Consider the following 27,563-nt stretch of genomic DNA (forward strand, 5'->3'; position numbering starts at 1 on the left):
TATTCTTGTAATCTCGTAATTAGATTCCTCCCCATCTGCCCTACATAGTCACAGGGGCAATCCATGCAGGGGAGATTTCTTGAGTCAGAATTTGCCAGTCACTGGTGAAGAGTTTCCTGCCTAAGATGGGACTATAAACTCAGGGTCTCCCATTTCTAGCCTGGTGCCTTCACCACTACACCAAACTGATTCTCCTATTGCAATGCAAGCTCTACCCCTTTTGTATCGTAATGTTGGTTGCATACAAAAAGGGTGGAACTTGCATCACAATAATGAATAATGAATATTCAAGATAATGAAATTCTTTTTTAAAAAATCTGCTTAATGCTGCAATGCTTCAGAATCCTTCGGAGCACACAGTGGCTGGAACTGAACCCAGAACCTGAGGTGGTGCGAGATGAAACCAAAATCAAATTATACAGTTTTCAACCCACAATGTCAGGCTCAACGTCAGGTGCCTGAACAACTCCGAAAACAAAGACCAGCATGCAAGAAGTGATTGTGTGAATGGGAACTACCCCAGTACCTTTCACTTTTAAATGGAATTTGGCAACAGGGGCTCCAGGCGCCACGTGAATATCGTGAAGTTCATCCGTGATTTGAGGCAACTGTTCCTCTTCTGTTGTTGACTCCACTCCATCTTGTTCCCGGCTGGTTCAAGAGATGGTAGGAAGAGAGGGAGGGCAACACAAATGATTGACATACAAAGCCAACTTCCAAATATAATTAGAATTTATAATAGGTTTGGAAGGGACCTTGGAGGTCTTCTAGTCCAACCCCCTGCTTAAACAGGAGGCATGCAGAAAAGGGATGTGTGCTCTCTGTTCTGATTCAGAAGTTAATACAGGTAGTCCTCGATTTACGACCACAACTGAGCCCAAAATTTCTGTTGCTAAATGAGATAGTTGTTAAGTAAATTTTGCCCCATTAGACGATCTTTCTTTGCCACATTTGTTAAGTGAGTAATTTTGGTTGTTAAGTTAGCTTATATATTTGTTATATAAATATGGCTTCCCCATTGTCTTTGCTTGTCAAAAGGTCGCAAAAGAGGATCATGTGATCCCAGGACATTGAAACTGTCATAAATGTGAGTCAGTTGTTAAGCATCCAAATGTAAATCACATGACCATGGGAATGCTGCAATGGTTGTAGGCAGGGGTGGGTTCTACTTACCTTTACTACCGGTTCACAATGGGGCCGCGCGCTCTTCTGCGCATGTGCAGAAGCGTTCTGATAACGTCGGGGTTGGTGGGCGGAGCCTCCCTCTAGTTTTACTACCGGTTCTATAGAACCGGTCTGAACTGGGGGCAACCCACCACTGGTCATAAATCTGAAAAATGGTTGTGCTGATGTAACTTCAATTTTGATTGTAAATTGAGGACCACCCAGTAGTGGGTTTCTATCAGTTTGTCCGGTTCGGGAGAACCACCTTCCCAGATGTCATCACAGACGCTCTGCGCATGCTCCCAATTCTGAACCAGTACAAAGGTAAGTGGACTACTGGGACCACCAATATAGATTCAAATACTTGGAAATCTAGAGTTCATCTAGTCCTATTCCTAGCTCCACGCAGGGTCCACTAAAGCATTCCCAGCAAAGTAGGAGAGGAAGTGGTAGAATCTAGGGGGAGGGTCAAAAGGGCAATCAGCCTAGAATTCCTACGTAGTCACAAATGAACTAAATCCAACCTCCTTTGAGAGCCATTGACCCTTATCTAACTCCTAGCAGGTGCTAACCATGAGTTGAGAAGATTCCTGTGCATAGGTTCTTAGCAACCACTAAAACTCACCCAACTGGCTTTAATGCCCAAGGTAGGACTACAATTCATTGTCTCCTGGAGATTGGCCCACAGTCACCCAGGTAGTTTCCATAACTAAAGTGGGGCTAGAAGTCACAGCCTCCCAGTGACTGGCCCAAAGTCAACCAGCTGGCTTTCGTGCCTAAAACAGAATTAGAAATCCCTGCCTCCTAGTAATTGGTCCAAAGTTACCATTGGCTTTCATATCAAGGTAGAACTAGAACTCCCAATCTCCTGGTTTCTAGCTGATTCCTTAACCAGTAGGCCAAACTGGTTAGTTTAAAAAGCTAACAACCAAATCAGAAATTCTGCAACCACATGGAAGAGGGTGATATTCACCATCCTGGATTATTTTAATAAATGTGTGTCGTTCAACAATACATCCAACTTGAAACATTTTGAAACCAGTCATGCTTTCAACATTGCAGAAATCTAACTTATTCCTGATCAACAAAGAGTTATTGATCCTTTAACCTGTAACATTCAGGACATCAAATGAGTTAATCAGAAAAATTATGTGGTGCAAGATCCATTTAGTGCAAGAAAATTGTGCCACAACAAGGGAACTGTCTCAAAAATCGTGGAAGCAAACTAATCAGGGGAATAAACATACATCCGAAAATAATATTTGATAATAGATTTCCACCCAGAATCATTTTGATATGAGATGGATGGAAAATAAATTTAATAAATAAATAATATTGCTTTTACCTGGACAGGTAACCTTTGGCGCTGTAGTACGAGGAGGTCTCCGTTGCATCTCCGGCTGTATCATAGTCTGTGCTGGTTACTAATGAATGGTAAAAAGAGGATTTTAGGGGCAATGCTTCTCAGTTTCAGCCACTTTAAGATCAGTGGACTTCAACTCTCAGAATTCCATGGTCAAGTTGAGAAACACTGCTTTAGAGCAACACTTCTCAAAAACAACATAAGAGAAGGTGGACAATTGTGCAAGAATCAAGTAAGTTCAGATCAGTGATTTTTACAGAAGGGAGGGAGGGAGGGAGGGAGGAAGGATGGATGGATGGATGGATTATGCTCAGTTATGCTCAATTTTTGAACAAGTTTCCCACATCCCAGCTTTAGACTCACAGTCTACTCGTAGCTCAGCTTTTGTTGAAGACACCCCCATGCTGTTTTCAGCCACACAGCGGTAGACCCCCATGTCAAGAGGGACCACCGCCGTGATGATCAGTTGATGACATCCTTCCTGGTCCTCATTGATCATGTAGTGGTCATCCTCTTCAAGAACACGGCCATCTTTAAACCACCGGACAGTCGGCATCGGCTTGCCAATCACCACACAATCGAAACTGACCGGGTAACCATCCTGCACCTCTTGATTTTGAAGCTCAGTGATGAAGATCGGAGCTAGAATGCATAAAGAACAATAAAAGCAAAACTATATGTCTGTCTCCTCCTTCTCTCCACAAACCTCACTCCCTTCTAGCACTAATGATGTTCTTTAGCTGGGTCATGAAACATCTACAAGAAAACAACTAAACTCAGAGAGCACCAAGAATCTCACAGTTCCTTCTCCTCTTCCTCCTCCTCATTTTCTTCCTTCTCCTTCTTGTCTATCTACTGCTCCTTCAGCTTTTCCTTCTCCTTTAACTTTTGGTCCAGCCCTCAAGAAGGTGGTCCTTATACCATTTCAGACAAATGACTGTTCTGTCTCTTCTTGAAAACCTCCATTAATGGAGCACCCACAACTTCTAGAGGCAAGCCGTTGTGCTGATGGATTGCTCTCATTGCTAGGAAGTTTCCTTGTAATTTAGGTTGGTTCTCTCCTTAATAAGTTTCCATCCATTACTTCTAATGTCCTTCAGGTGCTTTGGGAAATAGGTTCACCCCTCTCTTATTTGTAACATTCCCTCAAGTATTGGAAGATTGCTATCACTCTTAGTCCTTCTCTTTATTAGACTTAACATACCTAGTTCCCTCAATTGTTCATCATGTTAGCCTCCAGATCTCTGATCTTTGTTGCTCTTCTCTGAACTCTTTCTATGGTCTCATCACCGTTTTTGTACAATGGTGACCAGAATTGGACACAGTATTCCAAATACGGTCTCATCGGTGCAATGTAAAGCGGTACTAACACTTCACCTTAATCTGATTTATTGGTACACGTGCCTATGTGCAGGAATCTTCTCAACTAACAGTTAGTACCTGCTAGGAGTTAGATAAGGGTCAATAGAATTCAAGGGCAATTGGATTTAGTTCACTTGTGATTACATAGGGATTCTAGGCTGATGCCTCTTTTGACACTACCACCGGGTCCTGCCACTCCTCCTCCTACAAAACCTTGTGTACTTACCAGTATCAGAGGTCAGCAAAGTAGGTGGTGGCCGTTGAACCAAAGTCCGCAACTGTCCTGCAGGTGGTGAAGTGGCTTTCCCAATACGCAACTCTATCTTTTTAGGACCCTGGTCCAAAATGTCAATCTCAACAGGAATACCCATAGCAGCAAACATCTCCCGAAACCGGCCTGCAGCTGTTTTGGCCTCCATGTGAACTTCAAACTTAATGTAGATGTAGCGTTCGTCTTCCCGATAGGTCTGACGATCCACTGCCTCGATCTCTCCCTCGTCCGCGCTGACAAACAGTTCCTCGTCGACGTCGGAGATCTCGGTGGAGATTTTGGACTTGAATAGCTTGTGGAGTCTCCGTCCAGCTTTACGAAAAGCGTCGTCTAATTCACTGCCGGACGAGCTCTCTGATTCACTGTCGGGAAGCTGCTTGGCGGGTTTCGGTTTGCGAGAAGGTGCTTGAGGTTGGATGGTCACCTTGGCACTGTGGGAGACCTTGCCAAATTTATTGGACGCTTCGCAGGTGTACTTGCCCTTGTCGTTCATTTCCACACCGGCAATAATTAAGGAACAGGTCCCATCGTTGTAATTGTCTATGTGATAATGCCGCCCATCCTTAATTTCATTCCCATCTTTCAGCCAACTGACTGTCATGTCTGTTTTGCTGTGGACCATGCACTCCAGATGGAGGGTGTCTCCTATCTTGCCAACAAAGTCCTTGAAGGTCTCAGCAAAGACCGGACGTTCCTGCTGTTTGATTTCCTTTCTCACTTTGTAACCTTTGAAGGCAGCTTGGATTTTGACTGCAGCTTGAGATATAGAAGGGTCCTCCAAGTCACCTTCAGTGATCTCCATTTCAGTTGACTCTGCAGGAGGAGATGGTTCTTTACTGACCTTCTGCTGATCTTGAGGTACTTTCTCTACGGCTTTGCGACTGACACTCACTGTGATTGATCCAGCCTTCTTAAGGTAGGTGATTAAGGAAGGTGTCCCGGCTCTGGATTCATCATCTGAACTTGTGATGGAGAAATCTGCTTCTCCAGCTTTTGCAGATTCATCGCAAGTAGAGTATTCCTCGGAGTAGTATTGGGTTATCTCCACTTCCTCCTTCTTCCTCTTCTGAAGCTTGTCGTCTTCTTCGGGCAGTTCACTGATTGAATCCAAGGTCGGCTCACGACTCATCCTCCGCTTCTTGGCCAGAGCTTCCCACAGAAGGTGGAGGTCACCTTCCTGAGCAGCTTCGGGTGGCAAGCTGGGTTGAACCTCTTCATCCGCTACCTTCATTAGCTCTTTAGAGATTGGTGCTTCCTCAACCATTTCTTTCAACATGGACACTGGAGAATCTAAGAAATGAAATGGTGAGATTATTATTAGGAAGTCAGGACATGGCAACTTCTAGACATAAAAGAAGAGGAAGATCTACAGGACAATCTAAATTTTGCAAATTCCCATTCAACAGATTTTAGAATCAATTAATCAATAATCAACCAATCAATCTAGATTAAGTATTAGGTAGTCCTCGATTTAAGGTCACAACTGAGCCAAATTTCCATTGCTAAGCAAGGCATTTAAGTGAGTCACACCTCATTTTACAACCTTTTTTGCAATGCTTCTTCTTCTCTCAGAATCACTGAAGCTGTTAAGCGAATCACATGGGTGTTAAGTGAATCTGGCTTCCCCCATTGACTTTGCTTGTCAGAAGCTGGCTGGGAAGGTGATCACATGATCCTGGGATGCTGCGACTTGTAAAAACATACTGATTTTCAAGTGCCCGATTTTTGATCACATAAACATAGGGATGCTGTGACAGTCATGTGAGATCTTTGATGCTGCAATGGTCGAAAGTGTGAGAACCAGTCATAAATCACTTGTTTCAGTAAAGGTAGTCATTGACTTACAACCATTCATGTAATGACCATTCAACGTTACAATAGCACTGAGAAAAAGTGACTTACAACCGCTTCTCACACTTTCAACCATTGCAGCATCCCCATAGTCAGGAACTCAATATTCTGGCTCTGAGCAGCCAGCTCGTATATGTGACTGTTGCAGCATCCTGGGAATACTTGATCTCCATTTATGATCTCCCAGGCAGTTTGGGACAAGCAAAGCTAATGGGGGAAACCAGATTCACTTAATGACATTATAATTCACTTAGCAACTGCAGTGATTTGCTTAACAACCCTAACAAAAGAGATCCTAAAATCGGACGAGACTCACTTAATAATCTTCTTGCTTAGCAACAGAAGTTCTAGTCCTAGTTGTGCTTGTCTCTGCTGGTTAATGACCCCGATACAACTACATGACTTGTGGTCGTAAGTCAAGAATTACCTGTATGGATTCTAACTTACCGTCAATCGAAAGAGTGGCAGAAGTTTTGATTTCAGGTGAGGCGATGCAGGTGTAGGATCCTTCATCTTCAGATTTAAAATCGTGTATGATGAGTGTCTGTTTTTTGCCTTCGGAGATGATTTCATATCGTCCTCCAGGTTGGATTGGTTCTTTCCCTTTGACCCAAATCACCTCTTGGGTCTCACTGGACAATTCGCACTGCAACTTGGCCTTCTCTCCTTGCGTGGCAGACTGGTCAACCAAAGGCTGAGTGACTTCAACAGGTTCTAAAATTCAAAACACGAAAACCAATTTACAGGTAGTCCTCAACTTGCAACCATTTGTTTAGTGACCATTCAAAGTTACAACAGCACTGAAAAAAGTGACATATGACTGTTTTTTCACACTTATGACCACTGCAGTATCCCCGCAGTCATGCGATCAAAATTCAGACACTTGGCAACTGGTTCATATCTCATACAAGGAAAATGTAAAAAGGTTACACACACACATTTACAATAGTAAAATTAATGCAGCAAGAAAGAAAGAGAAAAAGAGAGAAAAGTGCAAAGGACAAGATAAAAGAATAGAAAATAGAAAGCACAAAAAGTAAAGAAAGTAAAAGTATAGTGGAGATTGAAAATATATTTCAATAGTCATACAATACACTCTTTATCCTCTCTTGGTTTAAAACCAGTGATTTCTTCATTCCATATCCCATTTTTTAATCTATAGACAAATCCATAAAGCAATATTTTTTGAGTCCTCGGTCAGCAGAAAATCCATTAAGGGTTACCAGAAATAACAACACATTTTATTTGAACCTTGGTCAAATAAACCAGCTCTATAAGCCTTTCTTTTACTTCTGAAAGTTTTAATCTTTAGTCCACTCAAGAATTGTTGTAGAATCTGATTTTTTTAAAATTTCTTCTAATCCAACCATCTTGTTTCAGAAGGAAGGTCCCTTCCGTTTTTCTGTTCTTCTGTTATTCTTCTTTGTCCTTTCTCACAAGATTATTCAAACCTGTAACAAGCTTGTTTTGTAAATCCAATATAAAAGAATTATCCAGGTTACTCTCTTGGTGAATTATCTGTATTTCCCCTTTGAGTTTTAAAACATCAACTGAGTTAAAACAGCAAGTGTGACATCCTTTCCATGTCATTCTCATAACTGTCATTGCCACCTGTCATCTTTGTCTTGTTAAAAAATATTCTTAATCTACCACTGTTTCCAAAATATTTTGGGACACTGTTTATCCTGTTTATCTATAATAGCAAACCTCACTTCTGACATTTTTGTTACTAATTTATAAATTCCATTTTTCAAAAGTGCCCTTCAATATTTTCAATGTTATTTTTTGTTTGCATCATTTTATATGTTCCAGTTAATTAGTTGTGAAGACGTGCAGTTTAGAAATGTGAAAAATAAACAAACAAGCAAACAAACAAACAAACAAACAAACAAACAAACAAACAAATGGTATTTAGCTCCCCCTGGTGTCCGATTTTTAAAATTGCTTTTCTTTTATTTTGTCTTGCAATAGTCAAAACAAATCTATTTCCCACCAGAAGGATTCTTTATAATTAATTCCAAAAACATATTCTAAATGCATTTGGTCCCTTAATCTGTTTATAATTTTCTAAGAAAAAAAAAATCTCACTTAGCTGTTTGTTGTTTATTTCATTTTTTTAAAAAAATTATTAAGCTTGTCCCGAGAGGTTCTTAAGAAGCAGTCTACTCAGAAGACTCATAAAACTGGAGGGGACCTTGGAGGTCTTCTAGTCCAACCCCCTGCCTAAGGCAGGAGTCCTGATTCCACCCGGTCAAATGGTTTTCCAACCTTTTCTTCTAAACCTCCAGTGATGGAACACCCACAGCTCCGAGAAACAAGCTGGTGCATGGATTTATTGTTCTCACTGTCAAGAAATTTCTCCTTAATTCCAGGTTGTTTCTCTCCTTGATAAGTTTCCATCTGTTGTTTCTTGTCCTGCTTTCAGGTGCTTTGGAGAATAAGTTGACCCTTTCTTCTCTGTGACAGCCCGTCAAATATTGGAACACTGCTATTATGTCACCCCATATCTTTCTTTTCTTTAGACTAGACCTGTGAGGGCGAACTTATGGCATGCGTACCATCGCCAGCTGCTCTTCTGGTTTCCGCCATGCGCATGCATGCGCTGGCCACCTGGTCTTTGGATTTCCGGTGCTCCGGCACATGCACGCAGATGCACGCACACATTCCGGTTTGGGAAAATGTTTGCCATTACTAGACTAGACATACATAGCTCCTTCAATCGTTCATTATAGGCTTAGTCTGCAGCCCCCTAATCATCTCTGTTGCTTTTCTCTGCACTATTTTTTAGGGTCTTAACATCTTTTTTGTATCATGGTAACGAGAATTGGATGTAGTACAGGTAGTTCTTGACGTACAACCACAATTAAGCCCAAGACTTCTGTTGCTAAGTGGGATGTTTGTTAAGTGAGTTTACCCCATTTTACGATCTTTCTTGCCACAGTTGTTTAGTGAATCACTGCAGTTGTTAATGTTAGTAACACAATTTTTAAGCGAATTTGGCTTCCCCATTGTCTTTGCTCATCAGAAGATCGCAAAAGGGGAACCCCAGGACACTGCGACCATCACAAATATGAGTCAGTTGCCAAGCATCTGAATTTTGTTCATGTGACCATGGGGATGCTGCAACAATCATAAATGTGAGAAACAGTCATAAGTCATTTTTTCAGAGCCGTTGTAACTTTGAATGGTTATTAAATGAACTGTTGAAAGTCGAGGACTACCTGTATTCCAAGTGTGGCCTAACCAGTGCAGTATAAAGCAATACTATCATTTCTTCTGACCTTGATGCTATCCATTTGTTGCTGCAGCCTAGGATTGCATTAGTTTTTTTGGCTGCTGCAGCACACTGCTGGCTCATACATAAGTGATGATCCACTAGGACTCCTAGATCCCTCTCACAGTTGCTATTGATGAGCCAGATATCACCAATTCTTTTCCTGTGCATTTGATTTTTCCTGCCTAGGTGCAGGACCTTACTTTCCTGACTACTGACTCTGATTGGATACAGCCCAATATTCACTAACTGTTCATTCTTTGTTGTGCTGAACAACTTCGCTTTTCATGCAAACTTCTTCTATGTCCATTTCTTCCTCTAGAAGGGATAATTTTGCATCCATCCTCAATTAAAGACTTAGCATATAGAACATAGTACATAGAATAATAATTTATAATAATAATAGGAAGGACCTTGGAGGCTTTCTAGTCCAACTCCCTGCTTGAGAAAGAGACCCGAAATCATTCTAGACAAATGGTTGTCCAGTCACTTTTTGAAAGCCTTCAGTGATGGAGCATCCACAATTTCTGAAGGGACAATTTCTGACTTCTGATTGGTTAATTGCTCTCACCATTAGGAAATTTCTCCTTAGTTCTAAATTGCTTCTCTCCTTGATTAGTTTCCACCCATTGCTTCTTGTCCTGCCTTCAAGTGCTTTGGAGAATAGCTTGACTCCCTCTTCTTTGTGAGATATTGGAACTCTGCTCTCATGTCTCCTCTAGTCCTTCTCTTCATTAAACTAGACATGCCCAGTTCCTGCAACCGTTCTTCATATGTTTGAGCCTCCAGTCCCCTCATCATCTTGGTTGCTCTTCTCTACATTCTTCCAAGAGTCTCAACATGTTCTTTATATTGTGGTGACCAAAATCATTTGGAATATTCCAAGTGTGGTCCTACTAAGGCTTTGTAAAGGCATACTAGAACTTCACGTGGTCTTGATTGTATTCCTCTATTAATGCAACCTAGGATTTCATTGGCTTTCTTGGCTGCTGAAGTACACTGCTGGCTCATGTTTAAGTGATTGTCCACTAGGATGCTAAGATCCCTTTCGCAGTTACTGGCATTAACCCAAGTTTCACCTGTACAGTTGGTTTTTCTTACCTAATTGTAGAACCTTACTTTTATCTATCTTGAATTTAATTTTGATAGATAGGGCCCAGTGTTCAGTGTGATCATTTGCATCAGTCCTATCCTGTACATAAGTTGCAAGAAAACAGTTACCTGTTCCAACTTACCTATGATGGTCAGTTTTGCAGACACAATAGCATCTCTGGCAGCGAAGGTTATCTCCCCAGAGTGGAGAAGCTGAGCTTTCTTTAGGATGAGTTTGTAGGTATTTTCTTCAACTTCAGTTCTCCAATTTTCATCTGGCTGGATGTCTACGTCATTAAGATACCAGGCAGTCTCATAGATGGGTACTGCTTCACTTAACACGCAGCTGAAGACGGCTTGTTCCCCAGCGCGGACGGTGACATCCTTCAGCGGCTGCAAGAATTCCAGTCTCCATCCTGAAACAATCAGAAATGACACCATCAATCCTTTCAAAGCAAGGAAGAAATTGAGAAGTTGGGAAATTTTGGGGATTTTTTTTTTAAATCCAAGAAATACAGGTAGTCCTCAACCTGCAACAGTTCTTTTAGTGACCATACGAAGTTACAACAGTGCTGAAAAAGGGACTTATGATCATTTTTCAAACTTATGACCATTGTAGCATCCACATGATCAAATTCAGATGCTTGGCAACTAACTCATATTTATGACAGTCGTAGGGTTCCAAGGTCAAAAAATGGGGTAAAAGTCAATTAACATGTCTTACTTAGCAACATAAATTTTGGGCTCACTTATGGTCGTAAGTTGAAGACTACCTGTACATGAAAATGGATCCTATTTCCTGGCTGTATTGCTAACTGGTAAAGTATCGTGGCTGCTATATATGTTTAATGTGGTTACTGCTGCTGTTTTTTATTATCTTAAAATGTTTTTAGTATTTTAATTGTGACTTTTTTTTAAATTGTAAGCTATCCACAGTTATTGACTGAGATGGATAGCTATAGAAAAGTAGTCCTCCACTTAAAGAGTTCGTTTAATGACCACTTGAAATTACAATGGCACTGGAAAAAGGGAATTATAAAGACACAAGAACAGTTTTTTCCCAAACGCCATCACTCTGCTAAACAAATAATTCCCTCAACACTGTCAAACTATTCACTAAGTCTGCACTGCTATTAATCTTCTCATCGTTCCCATCACCCATCTCCTCCCACTTATGACTGTATGACTGTAACCTTGTTGCTGGTATCCTTAAGATTTATATTGACTGTTTCCCTATGACTATCATTAAGTGTTGTACCTTATGATTCTTAACGAATGTATCTTTTCTTTTATGTACTCCGAGAGCATATGCACCAAAACAAATTCCTTTTGTGTCCAATCACACTTGGCCAATAAAGAATTCTATTCTATTCTATGACCATTTTTCACATTTAACAACCATTGCAGCATCCCCATGGTCATGTGATCAGAATGCTTGGCAACTGATTCATATTTATGACGGTTGCACTGTCCCGGAGTCACAGGATCCTCTTTTGTGACCTTCTGACAAGCAAACTCAATGGGGGAAACCAGATTCACTTAATAACAGTGTTATTAATTTAACAACTGCAGTGATTCCCTTAATAAATGTGGCAAGAAAGGTGACAGAACTATCTCGCTTAGCAACAGGAATTTTGGGCCCAGTTGTGGCCGTAAGTTGAGGACTACCTGTATCTGATTGTCTCATGCAGCAAGATATTTGATTGTCACCTTTTACGGTCAAGAAAGCAGACGTGACCACATCGCTCGCTTGAAAGGTCACCCTGCAGCTGTCTTGGACTTTGAGGTTCTTTAGAAGCAGAAGATGGCGAAGCCCATTTTCAAAATAAACCAGTTCCACGTTTTCAGATGTTTTTGCCGGTACATCATCGATTAGCCAGTTATAATTGTAGATTTCTGGTTTGGAAAGATAACACTCAAAGAGGGCTTCCCCTCCTTCCATCGCATCCACGTTCTCGAGGCCCTGGATGACTGTGTTCTTGGCTGTTAGGACAAAAAATAATAATGGAATTAATAATAAAAAAGGCCTCAATCCCTGACTTTCCCATCATATGGGCAGTCCTCGCCTTGCAACTGTTTGTTTAGTGACCATCTGAAGTTACAACAGCCCGAAAAATTGACTTAGGACTGGTTCTCACACTTACGACTGTTGCAGCATTCCCACGGTCACATGATCAAAATTCAGGTGCTTGGCAGCTGACTCATAGATATGACAGTTGCAATGTCCTGGGTTCATGTGATCACCCTTTGTGACTTTCTCAGACAGCTTCCGATTAGCAGAGTCAATGGAAGAAACCAGATTCATTTAACTGCAGTGTGATTACCTAACAACTGCAGTGATTCACTTAACAACCATGGCAAAAAAGGTGATAAAATGAGGCATGACTCATTTAAAAACAGCCTTACTTAGCAACAGAAATGTTGGGCTCAACTGTAGTTGTAGATTGAGGACTACCTATATAGCATTTAAATTAGCTGGAAATAATAAGAATAAGTATTATATATTATATGTATAATATATATTTATATACATTTAATATAAATTATGCATATAGTTTATATATTATATATAAAAAGTATGAGTTACATATACACACACATACATATTATATATATAATGTATAATATTACATATATTACATATATAACATAACTGGATATTATATTGATACAATATATAAAATATAACAATAATAAGACCTTAGACGGATTGCAAACTTGATTCGTTTGCAATGCTTTATATTCAAAAAATGAAGTGACCAACATCTTTAGCTGAAATTCAACTTTTATTTTGATATACCAGTAGGTTAAGTTTTGGAAAGGAGAAAGGGTTTTTATAGGAATAAGTTGTGATTTAGGAGATTCTACAGAGAGAATCAAACATGATATATTTTTTTTAATAAAGTGGAAATTTACTTGCATGGTTACAACCTCTGTGAATTTTTTAAACCTTCTTCTCTATGGAGTAGTCGCCAATTAGGATCGTAATATTGTAAGGAAGAATTAATTACACACTAAGATTTGGCTCTGCTGGATTTCAACAAGGGCAAGAGAAGGGTTCAAATCATGCCAAAAACTTCCCAAAATTGTATGTGATAATAAATTAAAATAAAGGTGAACTCTGCAGGTGTCTTGCCTGGGACACAAGGAAGTGATAACAGGCTGCACATGTTGCTTTGGTACCCATGGTGATTTCCTCTTTAATTACAGGTAGTCCTTGACTTACAATCATTCATTTAGTGACTGTTCGAAGTTACAATGGCACTGAAAAAAGTGACTTATGACCTCTTTTCACATTTACAACCATTGCAGCCATGGTCTCATGATCAAAATTCAGGCACTTGGCCACTGACTCATATTTACGACGGTCGCAATGTCCTCAGGTTCCCCTTTTGCAATCTTCTGACAAGCAAAGGCAATGGGGAAATCTGATGCATCTAATAACTATGTTACTAATTTAACAACTGCAGTGATTTGCTTAGCAACTTTAAAAAGAAAGGTTGTCAAATGAAGAAAAACTTATTTAACAAATATCTCGCTTAACCACATAAATTTCGTAGGTCAAGGACTGCCTGTATGTTTTTCAGATGCCATAGAAAATGTTTCTGTAAGGAACTGTGAATAATGCCAATGAAATTCAAGCCTACAACATTTATTTATTTATGTCCCACCTTCATTATTCTTTTATAAACAACTCAAAACAGTTAACATATTGTAATACTCCTTCTTCCTCCTATTTTCCCCACATCAACAACCCTGTGAAGTAAGGTGGAACTAGAACTCAAGCTTAATGGTGATTGGTCCAAAGATACCCACCCATCTTGTGTGCCTAATGCAGGACTAGAATTCACCATCTCCTGGGCTAAAGTTCCCCAGTTCCTCCCCTAAAGGAGGACTAAAACTCACAGTCTCCCAGTTTCTAACTTGGTTCCTTAACCTTTACTTGATCTTGGCTGGTGCAGAAACTGTAAGCATGTGGTACAGTTATGTTTTTTTAATGTCCATAATAAAAGACATAATTTGGTCTTTTTTTTTATTATCACAAAGCTTTACTCAAAATGACTTTATTTAAAAATGGGCAGATGTTTTTTTACAGAGTTCAAAAGAACCCGACAGCCAAGCATTAAAAAAATATAATGCAAATAATAAAATCATTAAAAATATTAAATAATCTCAGAACAGTAGACGAGCCAGATAATAAAGCATATTTCATAAAATATGCCTTTCAAAAGCTTCAGCTCCAAGTAACAGCAGATGACCATTAAGTTTGCAGTTTCACAGAGCAATTACAAAATGTTTTAGGCTGCTCAAATGCATTGCTGAGTTATCCTTACAACAGCCCTGTAAGGTAGGCCAGGATTCCTGTTCTCCTACTGTGTATAAAACAACTGAATTGCTGATGTTAACATGTGCTAAGAACATGCGTCACCTCAAAATTCTCATTGATCATCTGAATTTCTCTGTGAAAAGTAAGAGCCTAAAAATTTAATATGAATGCTTACCAATAGAAGAAAATATTTGTGGCTTGGGTTTGAACTGTGGGGTCTTTGGTGCTCTCAGAGCTTTATTGTTTACTTGCAGACATTTCACGATCCAACTAGGTAACAGCATCAGTGTTAGAAGGGAGTGAGGTTCTAGCTTCTAGCACTGATGATGTTATCTAGTTTGGTCGTGAAATGTCTGCAAGGAAACCACCAAGCCCAAAGAGCATCAAGGACCGCACAGTCCTCCTCTCTGCAAACTGACCTCCCTTCTAGCACTGATGATGTAATCAAATTGGTCATGAAACATCTGCAAGAAAACAACCAAGCTCAGAGAGCCTGCATGAAAGTTTATGTTCTTACAAGGTTTTCCTGTTCCCCAACACCGGCTATAAGCGAACCCCTTTGTAAAGATCAAATTTCCCCTTGCTCTTTGATCTCCAAAAGCTAGTCGCTTAACCGGTGAAACGACTTTGCCTCCAGAAGTTGCTCCAACACTGGAGGCTTTTAAGAAGAGATTGGACAACCATTTGTCTGAAATGGTATAGGATCTCCTGCTTGGACAGGGGGTTGGGCTAGAAGACCTTCAAGGTCCCTTCCAACTCTGTTATTCTGGTATTAGTCACCAAAAGGAAGTTGGTTTGGCCCTCGTGTCAGCTGCGGCGTTCACATGATCATCTTCTTCCATTGTGGCTGACCTCACCTTGAACGTCAAGCATGGCCACCACTTTGGTGCCTCCAGCTTCACAAGAGTAAATCCCCGTGTCACAAGGGAAAGTCGGCTTGATTTTCAATTTGGCCACGTTCCAGTCCTGCTCAACCACAATTCGCTGGCCATCTTCTCGAAGAGGTTGATCGTCCTTCTTCCAGATGGCCTGCACTGGCCGAGAATACTGGCAGATGAATTCCGCGGTCCCGTCTTCTTCCAGAGTTAGGTCCTGCATGGGGCTGACCACCTCAATGGTCGGATCTGTCAACCGATAGGTCAGGTGTTAGTGCAGGCTTGGGGGAATATTTATGGAAACTTTTTTGCTTTTAAAGAAGGACTCTCAGCGGGTTGTGTGAAAGCAGGGATCAGAAGCACTCTTTAGTTTGCTAAGATGCTTTAATGCTTGTTTGGCTCAGCGATGAAAATGATAAAAGCATGTAGGTTAGCTAAGGAGGCAGCAGATCATTGGTGACTGAATGACTGAAAGCAGGTTTGCCTAATTTAGAAACTGCTAATTTAGAAACTCTCCAGAGGTGTAGACTGCAACTCCCAGAATTCCTCAGCCAGCCTGGAGATTGCAGAGAATTCTGGAAGCTGAACTATTGAGGAAGTTGGTCAGGTTAAGTCCTTTTTCCTAAAATCATAGTCCTCAACTTACAATCATTTGTTTAGCAATCATCCAAAGTTACAACGGCACTGAAAAAAGTGACTTGGCCGGTTTTCACACTTACGATCATTGCAGCATTGCAGTCATGTGATCAAAATTTAGGTGCTTGGTATTTATGATGGTTGCAGCATGCTGGGGTCACATGATCACCATTTGAGACCTTCCCAGTCAGCTTTTGACAAGCAAGGTCAATGGGGAAAGATTCAGTTAGCAACCACACGATTCATTTAACTGCAATGATTCGCTTAACAACCATGATAAATCGGTCATAAAATCGGTCAGGATTCACTCAACAATCACCTTTCTTAGCAATGGAAATTCTGGTCACAATTGTGGTTATAAACTGAGGATTATCTACAGACAAAGTTACACCTGTAGTAGTTACTGTGCTCAGATGGATATTTAAACATCTCTGAAAATCTCCCATTTGCATCACCTTGGCCTGTAGCTGTAGTTTATTATTAATTAAATTATTAAATATTATTAATTAAATTTGTATGCTGTCCATCTTGTATCAAGCGACCCTATTCGTGACTGGCTCATTTGCAGATGATAACCACCAAACAAGATTGAACTGAAAGCTATTTTGTTGGAATTGTTTCAGCTGCCCTACAAAAGATTGCAAAAGCACCTAAAACCAGATACGTATTTATTTTATTTATTAAACCTTTATGCCGCCAGTATTTATGACAATTCAGCAGATCCAACACAGGGAATCACCAGATGCTCCTAAATCTATTATATGCTGTTGTAAGTTTTCCAGGGTCACTTTAGAATAGCGAGACAGGCAGCATATAAATTTAAGAATAAATAAATATCTTTCAAGGACAGTGAGTAAGGTGCAGGATTGTGCTTAAGGTAGTGGTGCCTAGTGGTTAATACATTCCTTCCAGGAGCTGTTTCGCAGGAATTGGTTAGGGGTCCAGTGACACAAGGAACAAGCGTAGCATGGTGGTCGCCTGACATGGAAAGCCTGAAATACCTTTGATTAATAATTTAGCCGAGGATATCAGAGAACCCACTCGGAAGGTCACTGTTCCTGAATCATTGAGACCCAGGTCTTTTAAGATCAGCTTGTGAATGGTCCCATCTTGCACCGAGATTTCATTTGCAGTGCTGTTGTGAAGAGGCGAGCCGTCCAACCACCACTGTGCATTTTGTGTTCCGGATCGGGAGAGCTCGCAGGTAAAAGTAGCTGATTCCCCGGCAAAAATATCCGTGTTCTTTAAACCAGAAACTATCTGTGTTTCCTCTTCTGTGTAACAGAGGAAGAGAACGCACGCAACGGAGGTGTAAAAATGGACCATCTTTGTGTTTCTACTCATCTGACAACATGAATCGTTTCGCCAGGAGAGATGTTGCAAAATTAGCACCCAAGATTAAAACTGTGCAAACTTTGCACTGAAACCTACAAGAGTACAGGAGTCCTTGACTTACACCCATTCGTTTTGCGGCCAAAGGTAATAATGGCACTGAAAAAAGGGACTTACAACTGGTCCTCGCACTTATGACCATTGCAGGATCCCTACAGTCACGTGTTTAAAATTCAGATGCTTGTAAACTAGTGTCCCAGCATCATGCGATTACCCTTTGTGATCTTCCCAGTTGGCTTCTGAGAAGCAAAATCAATGGGAAAAGCTGGATTCACTTAATGACTGTGTGATTCACCTAACAATCATGGCAAAAAAAAAACACAAATCAGATGCACCTCATTTAACAACTGCCTTGCTTAACAAAGGTATCAATTGTGGTTATAAGTCGAGGACTACCTGTCAGCATATCCCAGAAATTATCTTTTTTATTTCTATTCTGATTTTTCACATAGCTGGCAAGATACAGCTCTCAGCTAACTAATAGACTCAACCAAGAAATCAACTCGACAAGAAGACTAAAATTACTTTTATTCATGTTGATTTATAACAACAGGATCTTGAAAAATCTGGCTATGCTTTACCAAAGGTGTCCCCACCTTGGTTCCCCCCTCCCCCTTGGCCACCAGGCAGTGTGAGTGGCTGGCCAGTGCATGCATGTGTGCACGCGCACACACACACGCACACACTTGTGCTAATGCTGCCATGAGCGTCGTGTGGGCGCTAGTGTTGCCATGAACTTCACGTGGGTGCGAGCATTGCTGCAAGCGTCATGCGGCGCTAGTGTCCTTGCAAGCTGGCGGTCCCATTTGCGTTGCACGCAAGCAGACTTGTGGTCCTGTCTGCGCTTGCGCAGGCATGAGTAAAGGTGCCTGCCCCTTTCCCCCGGGCCACCAACCCGGAAAAGTTGGGGACTCTGCTTCATGTCTCCCCTTATATTCATGTGAATTAGAGAGAGTGTCAACGTGAATCTTTTGCAAACATGTTTTTGTTTTCGACTGAAACTATATTTTCCTCCTTGCTGCTTTCCTAACAGATCTGGCCTAACTCTATAAAGGTCACCTTCCTTATTTTCCACAGCATCTCATCAGCTCCTTAAAACACTTTTAGCAAAAGTGGACTGCAATAAAATAATGAGAGTTTCCATTTGGTCATTCACTGAACAAATAAAATACACACATCCATGGATGCAATTTTTTTAGCCACAATATGGAATGTTCTTCCTTCTTCTTTTTTTGCACTTTCCCTCCCTCCCAAATGCTAATCAGGCCTCATGCTGCTTAACTTTTCAAAATCATCCAAAATCATACATTAATCTTTTTTTAAAAGCAATCTCACACCAGAACTGCAGAAGTAAACTGCAGTAAGCATCCTACATATTAGTCATCTATACAACAAGGTGGCCTACACGCCAAAGAGATATTTTGTTTAGGATCATTCATTTTTTCAGATCCACTGAACTCCCTGGTGACAATGTTAGAAAGATTGATTTGCTTCCAAACCTTATTTAATAACAGGAAAAGGCACAAAACAGATGCATGAGTTCCGTTTTTATGTATAGAAATAACCTTAAAAGGAAACAACTTGAAAATAAAGAGGAATTCTCTGGTCTATGTAGCAATGGAATAGCCTGTCTTGAGGTCCACTGATTAATTGCTATCCCTGACAGGAAATTTCTCCTTATTTCTAGGCTGGAGCTCTCTTTGATAATCTTCTACCCGTTGCTTCTAATCCTTTCCTCAGATGCTTAGGAGAATAGAATTATAGAGTAACCGAGTTGGAAGAGACCTTAGAGGTCTTCTAGTCCAACCCTCTGCTCGAGCAGGAGATTCTATTCCATTTTGGAAAAATGGCTGTCCAATCTTATCTTAAAAAACTGCAAGTGTTGGAGCACCCACAACTTCTGGAGACAAGCCATTCCACTGATTAATTGTTCTCACTGTCAGGAAATTTCTTTTTAGTTCTAATTTAACTGAATCTCTCCTTGATTAGTTTCAATTTGTTGCTCCTTATCCTGGCTTCAGATGTTTTGGAGAAAAGGTTGACCCTCTCTTCTTTCTCGCGGCCACTCAAATATTGGAAGATTGCTATCATGCCACCCCTAGTCATTCTCTTTGTGAGACAGTTCCTGCAACCATCCATCATGTGCTTTACTCCCCTAAACAAAAATCATTATCTTTGTTGCTCTTCTCTGCACTTTCTAGTCTCAATCTGTTTTTGTAATTTGGTGACCACAAAAGGACACAACATTCCAACTGTGGTGTAACCAGTGCAGTACAAAGCAGCCCTAACACTTCCAGAGATCTTGATACTATCCCTCCGTTGACAAGTTTGACAACATAAAATCAACCGGCTGCAGCATTTACAAAATACAGGTAAGAATTAGGAGCGTACCTGGTATATATACCGAGGCTGTGGACAGCTCATCCCCAGTGCTGCATGTATACGATCCACAGTCCTCCGGTTCCAAGTCATAGATGATCAGCTCAACCGTGGGGCCTTTCTGCTTCATCTCGTACTTGGCACTGGGCTGCAGAATGAGGGATCCTTTCCGCCACTCGACAGGAGTGTTGGGACTTGAGATTTTGCCACACAGGACAGCTTTCCCTCCGGTTTCTGACTCAATGTTTTGCAAGCCTTCTTCAAAGAAGACGGGTAACACTACCAGGGAGAAATGACACAAGTGTTATGATGCCTCTGATGCCCTTTTCAGACATTTAAACAATACCTCTACAGGTATATATGCCTTATTTTGAGATGCTTCTGACATAAAAAACTCTAAAGGCATACTACAGGTGGTCCTCGACTTATGACCTCAACTCAGTCCCATATTTTTGTTGCTAAGTGAGACATATGAGTTTTGCCCCATTTTATGACTTTTTTGCCACAGTTATTAAATGAATCACCACAGTTGTTAAGTTAGTAACATGTTTGTCGAGTGAATCTGGCTTCCCCTTTGATTTCACTTGTCAGAAAGTCATAAAAGAGGGTCATGTGACCATGGAACACTGCAATCATCACAAGTATGAGTCAGTTGCCAAGCGTCTGAATTTTGATCACGTGAATGCTGCAACAGTTATAAGTGTGAAAAATGGTCATAAGTCATTTTTTTCAATAATGTTGAACTATCACTAAATGAACATAAAATTTAAAATATAAAATACAAGATTAAAATATGTACAAATTAAATAGATCTTGCCCAGAAGCTAGCAACATCAATTGTGTTCTGTTATGCTGCCATGAGGTCCTTAAGTCTACGCCGATCAGGACCCAAAAGGCAAGTATATATATATGTGTTGTTGTCTGAATGTCACCACAATCGCAAAGAGCAGAAGCAACCAGATAGCCCCATTTGTGCAGAGTGTTTCTGAATCTTGAGGTACCTGTGTGCAGTCTACAGTTTACAACCATCTGCTTAGCACCAAAGTTAATAAAAGTTATAACAACACTGAAAGGAGTGATGAATGACTGGTTCCTGCACTTATGACAGTTGCAACATCCATACCAAATTTGTGTGCTTGGCAACAGGCAAGTATTTAAAATGGTTGCAGCATCCCAAGGTCACGTGATCCCCATTTATGATCTTCCTAGCTGGCTTCCAACAAGCAAAATCGATGGGAGAAGTCACATTCACTTAATGACTACTTGATTTACTTAACAGCCTCATTGGTTCACCTAACAGCCATGACAAAAAAGATTATAGAATAGGTGTGACTCACTTAACAACTGCCAAGCTTAGCAATGAAAATCCTGGTACCATTTGTGGCTGTAAACTATAATTCCCAGCTAATTCATACAATGGAGAGAATTATTCCAAGAAAGCAAATGCAGCTACACATAAAGGAGGAAGTCACTAAATGAAACATGGCCCCTCCCAAGGAAAATGTTGCAATATTTTCAGGATCAGACTCAATAAGATCAACAAGAGTTAAAGATTTAACTATATATTCTTTTATTTACATTAGGCATTCTATATTCACTGAATATTCACAGATAGAAGCAAGGGAAATGGTGTAGGTAGCTCCTTATATATACAATGGGTGGAGCTATATGTGGGAGTGGTGAATTATGAATACATTAAGAAGTGAAGAATAAGTTAACCCCTGATACCCTGTCTGTACACTATTTACACATTGGAGAATAAGGCATTTATATCTGACAAATCCCCCTCTAAATGCCGATTCGTTATACAACACCAGTTACATTCAGATTCAGGACAATACAAAACATACAACTTTGAGGTTAAGTATTTATGCTGTTTAGAAGGTAAAGGCTTCGTTAATATATCAGCTAATTGTTCTGAAGTGTCGCAATGCACTGCTTTAATAAATCCATCCTGAGATAATTGTCTCACATGTTTAAATTTTATATCTATATGTCTGGATCTTTGTCCAATGGCATCAGATCTAGATATTTCAATGGCTGCTTTATTGTCTTCATGCATAACAAAAGGCAGAGCAGGTTTTTTCCAGACATCTGAAATTAAATCATTAAACCATACAAGATTATTTGCGGCCTTGGATAAACAAACATATTCCGCTTCTGTTGTTGAAGTAGCTACTAGTTCTTGTTTACCAGTGTACCAGTAAACTGGACAGTCATTTAAGAGGAATACATAACCGGATGTGCTTTTTCTGCATGAGGTGTCTCCAGCCCAATCTGCATCTGCATAACACGTAAGCTTTGGTTCTTTAATATCATTAGGTTCTAACATTAAACAAAAGTCTAGTGTACTTTTTAAATATCTTAAAATTCTTTTAACAGCTTCCCAGTGGTACATTGTTGGTTTGCTGACATGCCTAGATAATAAATTGAGTGGTAAAGCGATGTCCGGTCTAGTCCAATTAGATATGTAAAGGAGTGAACCTATGATTGATCTATAGAATGTATTGTCCTTGAACTCGGGAGAAGATTCATCAGAATTCCTTAGAAAGTCAGTTTGCATAGGGGTATCACAAGGTTTGGCATTGTTTAAGTTGCATTTATTTAAAAGATCTATGATCTTATCTCTCTGGGTAAGTTTGAATCCCCTTTTTGTCTTATTAATTTGGACACCAAGGTATTTGTTTACCTTGCCTAAAGATTTCAATGAGAAATGTTCATTTAGTTTAGTTACAAAAGTTTCTCTTCTTTCTTTATGTTTTCCTATGTATAAAATGTCATCCACATAAATCAATACAAATTCAATGTAATCATCACCCCTCTTGACAAAGAAACAATTATCAGCAGTGGTAGCGTTGAAGTCCATGGTCTTAAGTACTTTTACTAAACAATCATACCACCGTTTACCAGATTGTTTTAGCCCGTATAAACTCTTGTTTAACAACCAAGTCTCATTTTTGTTTGTGTATGGACTATGAGGTGCTCTCACGTATATTTCTTTATCTAATTTTGCGTGTAGGTACGCAGTCTGTATGTCATATTGGAATACATCTAGATTGAGTGCTGAAGCTACCACTAGAGCTGTTTTGACACTCTCTGTTCTTACAGTGGGGGAATACGTGTCAGTATAGTCCTCTGGATATTTCTGTGCATAACCCTGTGCAACCAATCTAGCTTTGTATAGAGTATTTCCTCCCTCTAAATTCTTAATTTTATATATCCATCTGGTACCAATAATTGTCTTATCTTTAGGTGCAGATGCAGGTGTAAATACATTTAGTCCTTGTAAACTTTCCATTTCTTTCTTCATTGCTAATTCCCATTTTTCTTTTTCTTCGTGAGGAAGTTTTAACACTTCCTCGTATGTATTGGGTGTTGTTGGTTCACCATTCATGTGCATTACATAATCCTTGTATTTATTTGGCATTTGATTTCTGGTGTTTCTAATGATTTTCTCGGGTTTACTATCGTTATCATGCAAATATCTTGCTTCCTTTTTTGTTAGTGTATCTGTCTTTATTTTGAGTTGGCTATTTGTCCAAGTTTTGGTTTTGTTTTTATATTTGTTGATATTTTGTTTTTCTATAGTCCCTTTCTCATGAGATTTTGTATCTTCATGTTTATTTGGGAATATCTCATTAAGATGTAATTTAGACCAGTTAGCTTGTTCATGGAACACAGCTGTTCTGGAGACTATAAATTTGTTGTTACTATCAATGAATCTGTATCCTTTAGTGCCAGTCTCATATCCCATAAATCTGAGTCTCCTGGACACATTTTCTCCCTTTCTTCTTAATTGTTTAGGTATGTGTACGTCTGCTGTGACTCCAAATATATGCATGTGTGCTAATTTTGGTTTTCTATCATACATCACTTCATATGGTGTCTTATTTATAATGCTGGACCATGTTCTGTTTTGTGTGTAATTTGAATAATGTAAGGCTTCTGACCAGAACTGTTTGCTTAAGCCAGCATCTTCCAATGTGCATCTAATCATGGTTTGTAATGTGGAATTTTTTCTCTCTGCAATCCCGTTTTGGAACGGAGAAAATGGACTAGATGTGTAATGTAACATTCCTTTGTCTTTTAACCATTGTGAGAATTCTTTAGACATGAATTCGCATCCTCTGTCTGTCATAATTTGTTTTATTTTGATGTTGTGTTGTGTTTCTATGCGTTTGTAAAATTCTTTAAATTTTTGAAATGTTTCATCTTTGTGTTTTAATGTGTAAACAAATCCATAGCGGCTATAATCGTCCACTATTGTTAGGAAGTAACGTTTCCTATAAGTGATTGATGGAGTTAATGGACCAACTAAGTCCATGTGTACTAAATCAAAAATTTTGTTAGTTGATCTGGTAGATTTTCTTGGCCTGGGACTAGTTTTTAGTTTTGTAGATTTACATACTGAGCATTCCAGATAATTTTCACAATTCTTTATTTTAACACCTTCTGCGTGTTCAGTCATTTTTTGCACTACAGGAAAACTGGCATGTCCTAACTTCCTATGCAATATGTGAGCACACTCATCATGAATTGGTTTACCTATCTTTGGCTTCTTATCGTTGTGTGCATCTGTGTGATCATGAGATATTTTACATTCATCATTGTCACTGTTGCTAACATTCTCATCATCTATTTCAATACAGTCTTCCATATTTGAATCAATGTTATGTAACCATTTTTCTTTCGTTATTAGGTAAGGTAGTCCTCCTTTAGTCACCACAGTGCCTACATTTATTTTATTCTTTTCCAAAGTTGCCTTTCCTTTTGAAAAGACGATGTTAATGTCAGAATCTCTGCTTAGTTTTATGGCACTTAATATGTTATGAGGTATTTCAGGTATTAGTAATACCCCCTCTATTTTTCCTAAACCAGGCAAGGTTACATTTCCTCTACCTAATACTTGAACCTTTTCTTGGTTAGCTACCTTAATTACAAATTTATCTTCTGCAAATGAAGACAATATACTTTTGTTATTAGTGGTGTGATTAGTTGCTCCAGAATCAATAAGCCAATTATTGTTCTCACTTTGTTGTGTGTTAGTGTTGTCTTGTTTATTTAATCCATTCAGTGAACCAGACTTTCTATCCTTTGAATTGTCTCTGCCCCCTCTATTCTCTCTGTGATTTGGTGGGCTCCTATATCTATGCCTTTCTATGGAAGGCTGTCTATAATCGTATTTGTTTCTGTATTCTGATCTATATCTTTCTTTTAAGAATTTTGGGCAATCTCTTCTATTGTGTTCCCTGGACCCACAATTATGACATTTAAATGTTCCACTATATTTTTCTTGGAAAGCTACTTTCCTATATGGTTTATGTTCTGTGTGATTGTTAGAACGATTTCTTCTAGAATTATCTTCTGTTATCAATTTGTTAGATAGGCTTTCTATGGATAAATACCCTAGATTGATTGTGTCTAAATGTGACATAAAATTGTCCCATGATGGGTCAAGTGAGTTAATAATGACACTTTTCATTGTTTGGTCTGAAATCACCTCCCCCCTCAAATGCAGTTCAGCTCTTATTTTGTTCAAAGATATTAAATGTTCACTTATGGAAACCCCTGGTTTTATCCTAGATGAAAAGAAGTCTTTAGATATCCTTGTGGTGGTGGCTACACTGTCACTGTGAAACAAATTAAACATGCATTGAATAATTTCTGAAACAGTCAAATTTGGCTTAATGCTGTGATACATTGCAGGAGACACACTAGATATTATTAAGAAAAAAGCTCTATGGTGTAAACAATCTATTTTTAGTGTCCAAGGTCTTTTTGGGGGACTAGTGATAAAAAACAGTAAGTTTTCCTTCATAAAGACAACCTGGAGCTGTTGATACCATTCTTGTAAATTAATGCCATCAACCCTTAGTTTTGGGAAGTCACTGGGTAAATTTCCGACATTATTGGGTCCATTACTTACAACCTGAGGTAGTCCGTGGTCTCGTAAATGCAGAAAATTGCAAAACGGCGTGGGGATGCTCGCTACGAGTCTGCATGATCTTCTCTCCTGTTCATGTCTTCCCGGATCGTCAGCGTAGTTTCGCGCATGCGCGATGCTCATTTCTTCTTCGGCGTCGTCGTGGAAGGTTCTCCTCACTGCGGCTTGCTCGCTCTGCTCTTCTTCAGATGAGTCGGTCTCTGGTTCGACTTTGGGGGTTCTGGCGACGGTGGCTGTTCTTCCTCTTCTATTGAAAGCGTTGGTGCTTGCTTCGGTCTGCGGCGTGGGGCGGTATCGGCAGGGCTCTCTGGGTTCCGGCGTCAGCGCTCTAGTAGTCAGGATGGGAGCGGGCAGGTCTTGAGGCATCGGCTTGCTCGTTCGCTTTTTTGGTGTCTTTTTAGTAATTTTCAGTTTTGGTCCAAATGCAGCAAAGAGCGTTTTCATCGCTGATTTTATTTGGTGTTTTGTTGGATCTTCCTCGCTTTCTGGTTCTGATTCTTCTGAGGTGTTTGAATCTTCCTTTTCGTTTTCGTTGTCCGATAATATTTTTCGCGCCAGAAATTTTGAATTGAGCTTGCTGATTGGCTCTGCTTCGTTCATCTTGGAGGCCGGTTGAAACCAAGATGGCCGCCATTCAAATTTTTGCGCGGGATCATCGTTTTTCTTCTTTGTAATGATTTTCTCCGCAGTCATATTACTCACTATTTTTGGATCTTTGGGTTTTTCATTGGTGATGTTTTTCTCTCTCGCTGCTCCGCTGTTCTTTAGCATATCTTGGAGGTCCGCGATGAGGCTTTCATCATTCTTCTGGCTTTTCAATAGTTTTAATATCTCTGACCTGAGTTCGTTATTTTCTATTTCGATTTCCTCCTGGTCATCAATTATTTCTTCGTCTTCAGTGGTGTATTCTTCGGATTCTCTCGAAATTGCATTCGTGGATTCGTTGATTATTTCTTGTTCCGTTTCCATTTCTTTGCTGTAGGCCCTGGTGTTGGGCCTATCTTTCTTAGACATTTTAAAGCCTTTTATTGAGTCAATTAACCATCCTCTGCTACCAGTTTGTTGCAATATTTTCAGGATCAGACTCAATAAGATCAACAAGAGTTAAAGATTTAACTATATATTCTTTTATTTACATTAGGCATTCTATATTCACTGAATATTCACAGATAGAAGCAAGGGAAATGGTGTAGGTAGCTCCTTATATATACAATGGGTGGAGCTATATGTGGGAGTGGTGAATTATGAATACATTAAGAAGTGAAGAATAAGTTAACCCCTGATACCCTGTCTGTACACTATTTACACATTGGAGAATAAGGCATTTATATCTGACAGAAAAGTAAGAGGATAGAAGTGTGGGACCCTGGATGCTCTCTGAGCTTGGTTATTTTCTTGCAGATATTTTATGATGCAACTAAGTAACATCATCAGTGTTAGAAGGGAGTGGGGTTTGCAGAGAAGAGGAGGAGGAGGAGGACTGGGGTCCTTGGTGCTCTTTGGGCTTGGTGGTTTTCTTGCAGACATTTCACGACCAAACTAGGTAACATTATCAGTGCTAGAAGTGAGAACCTTACTCCCTTCTTACACTGATGATGTTACCTAGTTGGGTTGTGAAATGTCTGCAAAAAAA

General features: G+C 39.8%; 1 protein-coding gene across 3 annotated transcripts in view; it reads right to left on the minus strand.

The window, feature by feature from the left end:
• The window catches only part of OBSCN (obscurin, cytoskeletal calmodulin and titin-interacting RhoGEF), a 258,005-nt gene that overhangs the window by 121,490 nt on the left and 108,952 nt on the right, over positions 1-27,563 (minus strand). For 2 of the 3 annotated variants that reach the window (XM_060684486.2, XM_060684487.2), the window contains exons 62-71: positions 19,999-20,265; positions 17,217-17,489; positions 15,562-15,828; positions 12,088-12,360; positions 10,521-10,793; positions 6,459-6,725; positions 4,116-5,450; positions 2,891-3,169; positions 2,510-2,588; positions 527-651 (exon numbers count right to left, since the gene is read on the minus strand). In XM_060684486.2, coding sequence (XP_060540469.1) covers positions 527-651; positions 2,510-2,588; positions 2,891-3,169; positions 4,116-5,450; positions 6,459-6,725; positions 10,521-10,793; positions 12,088-12,360; positions 15,562-15,828; positions 17,217-17,489; positions 19,999-20,265 — 3,438 coding nt within the window. The remainder of the gene's footprint in view (positions 1-526; positions 652-2,509; positions 2,589-2,890; positions 3,170-4,115; positions 5,451-6,458; positions 6,726-10,520; positions 10,794-12,087; positions 12,361-15,561; positions 15,829-17,216; positions 17,490-19,998; positions 20,266-27,563) is intronic. The other variant, XM_087894267.1, reaches the window with a different exon arrangement.

Source organism: Pantherophis guttatus, chromosome 4, assembly GCF_059756535.1.
Source record: "Pantherophis guttatus breed Tessera chromosome 4, ASM5975653v1, whole genome shotgun sequence".
NCBI classification, from domain to species: Eukaryota; Metazoa; Chordata; class Lepidosauria; order Squamata; family Colubridae; genus Pantherophis; species Pantherophis guttatus.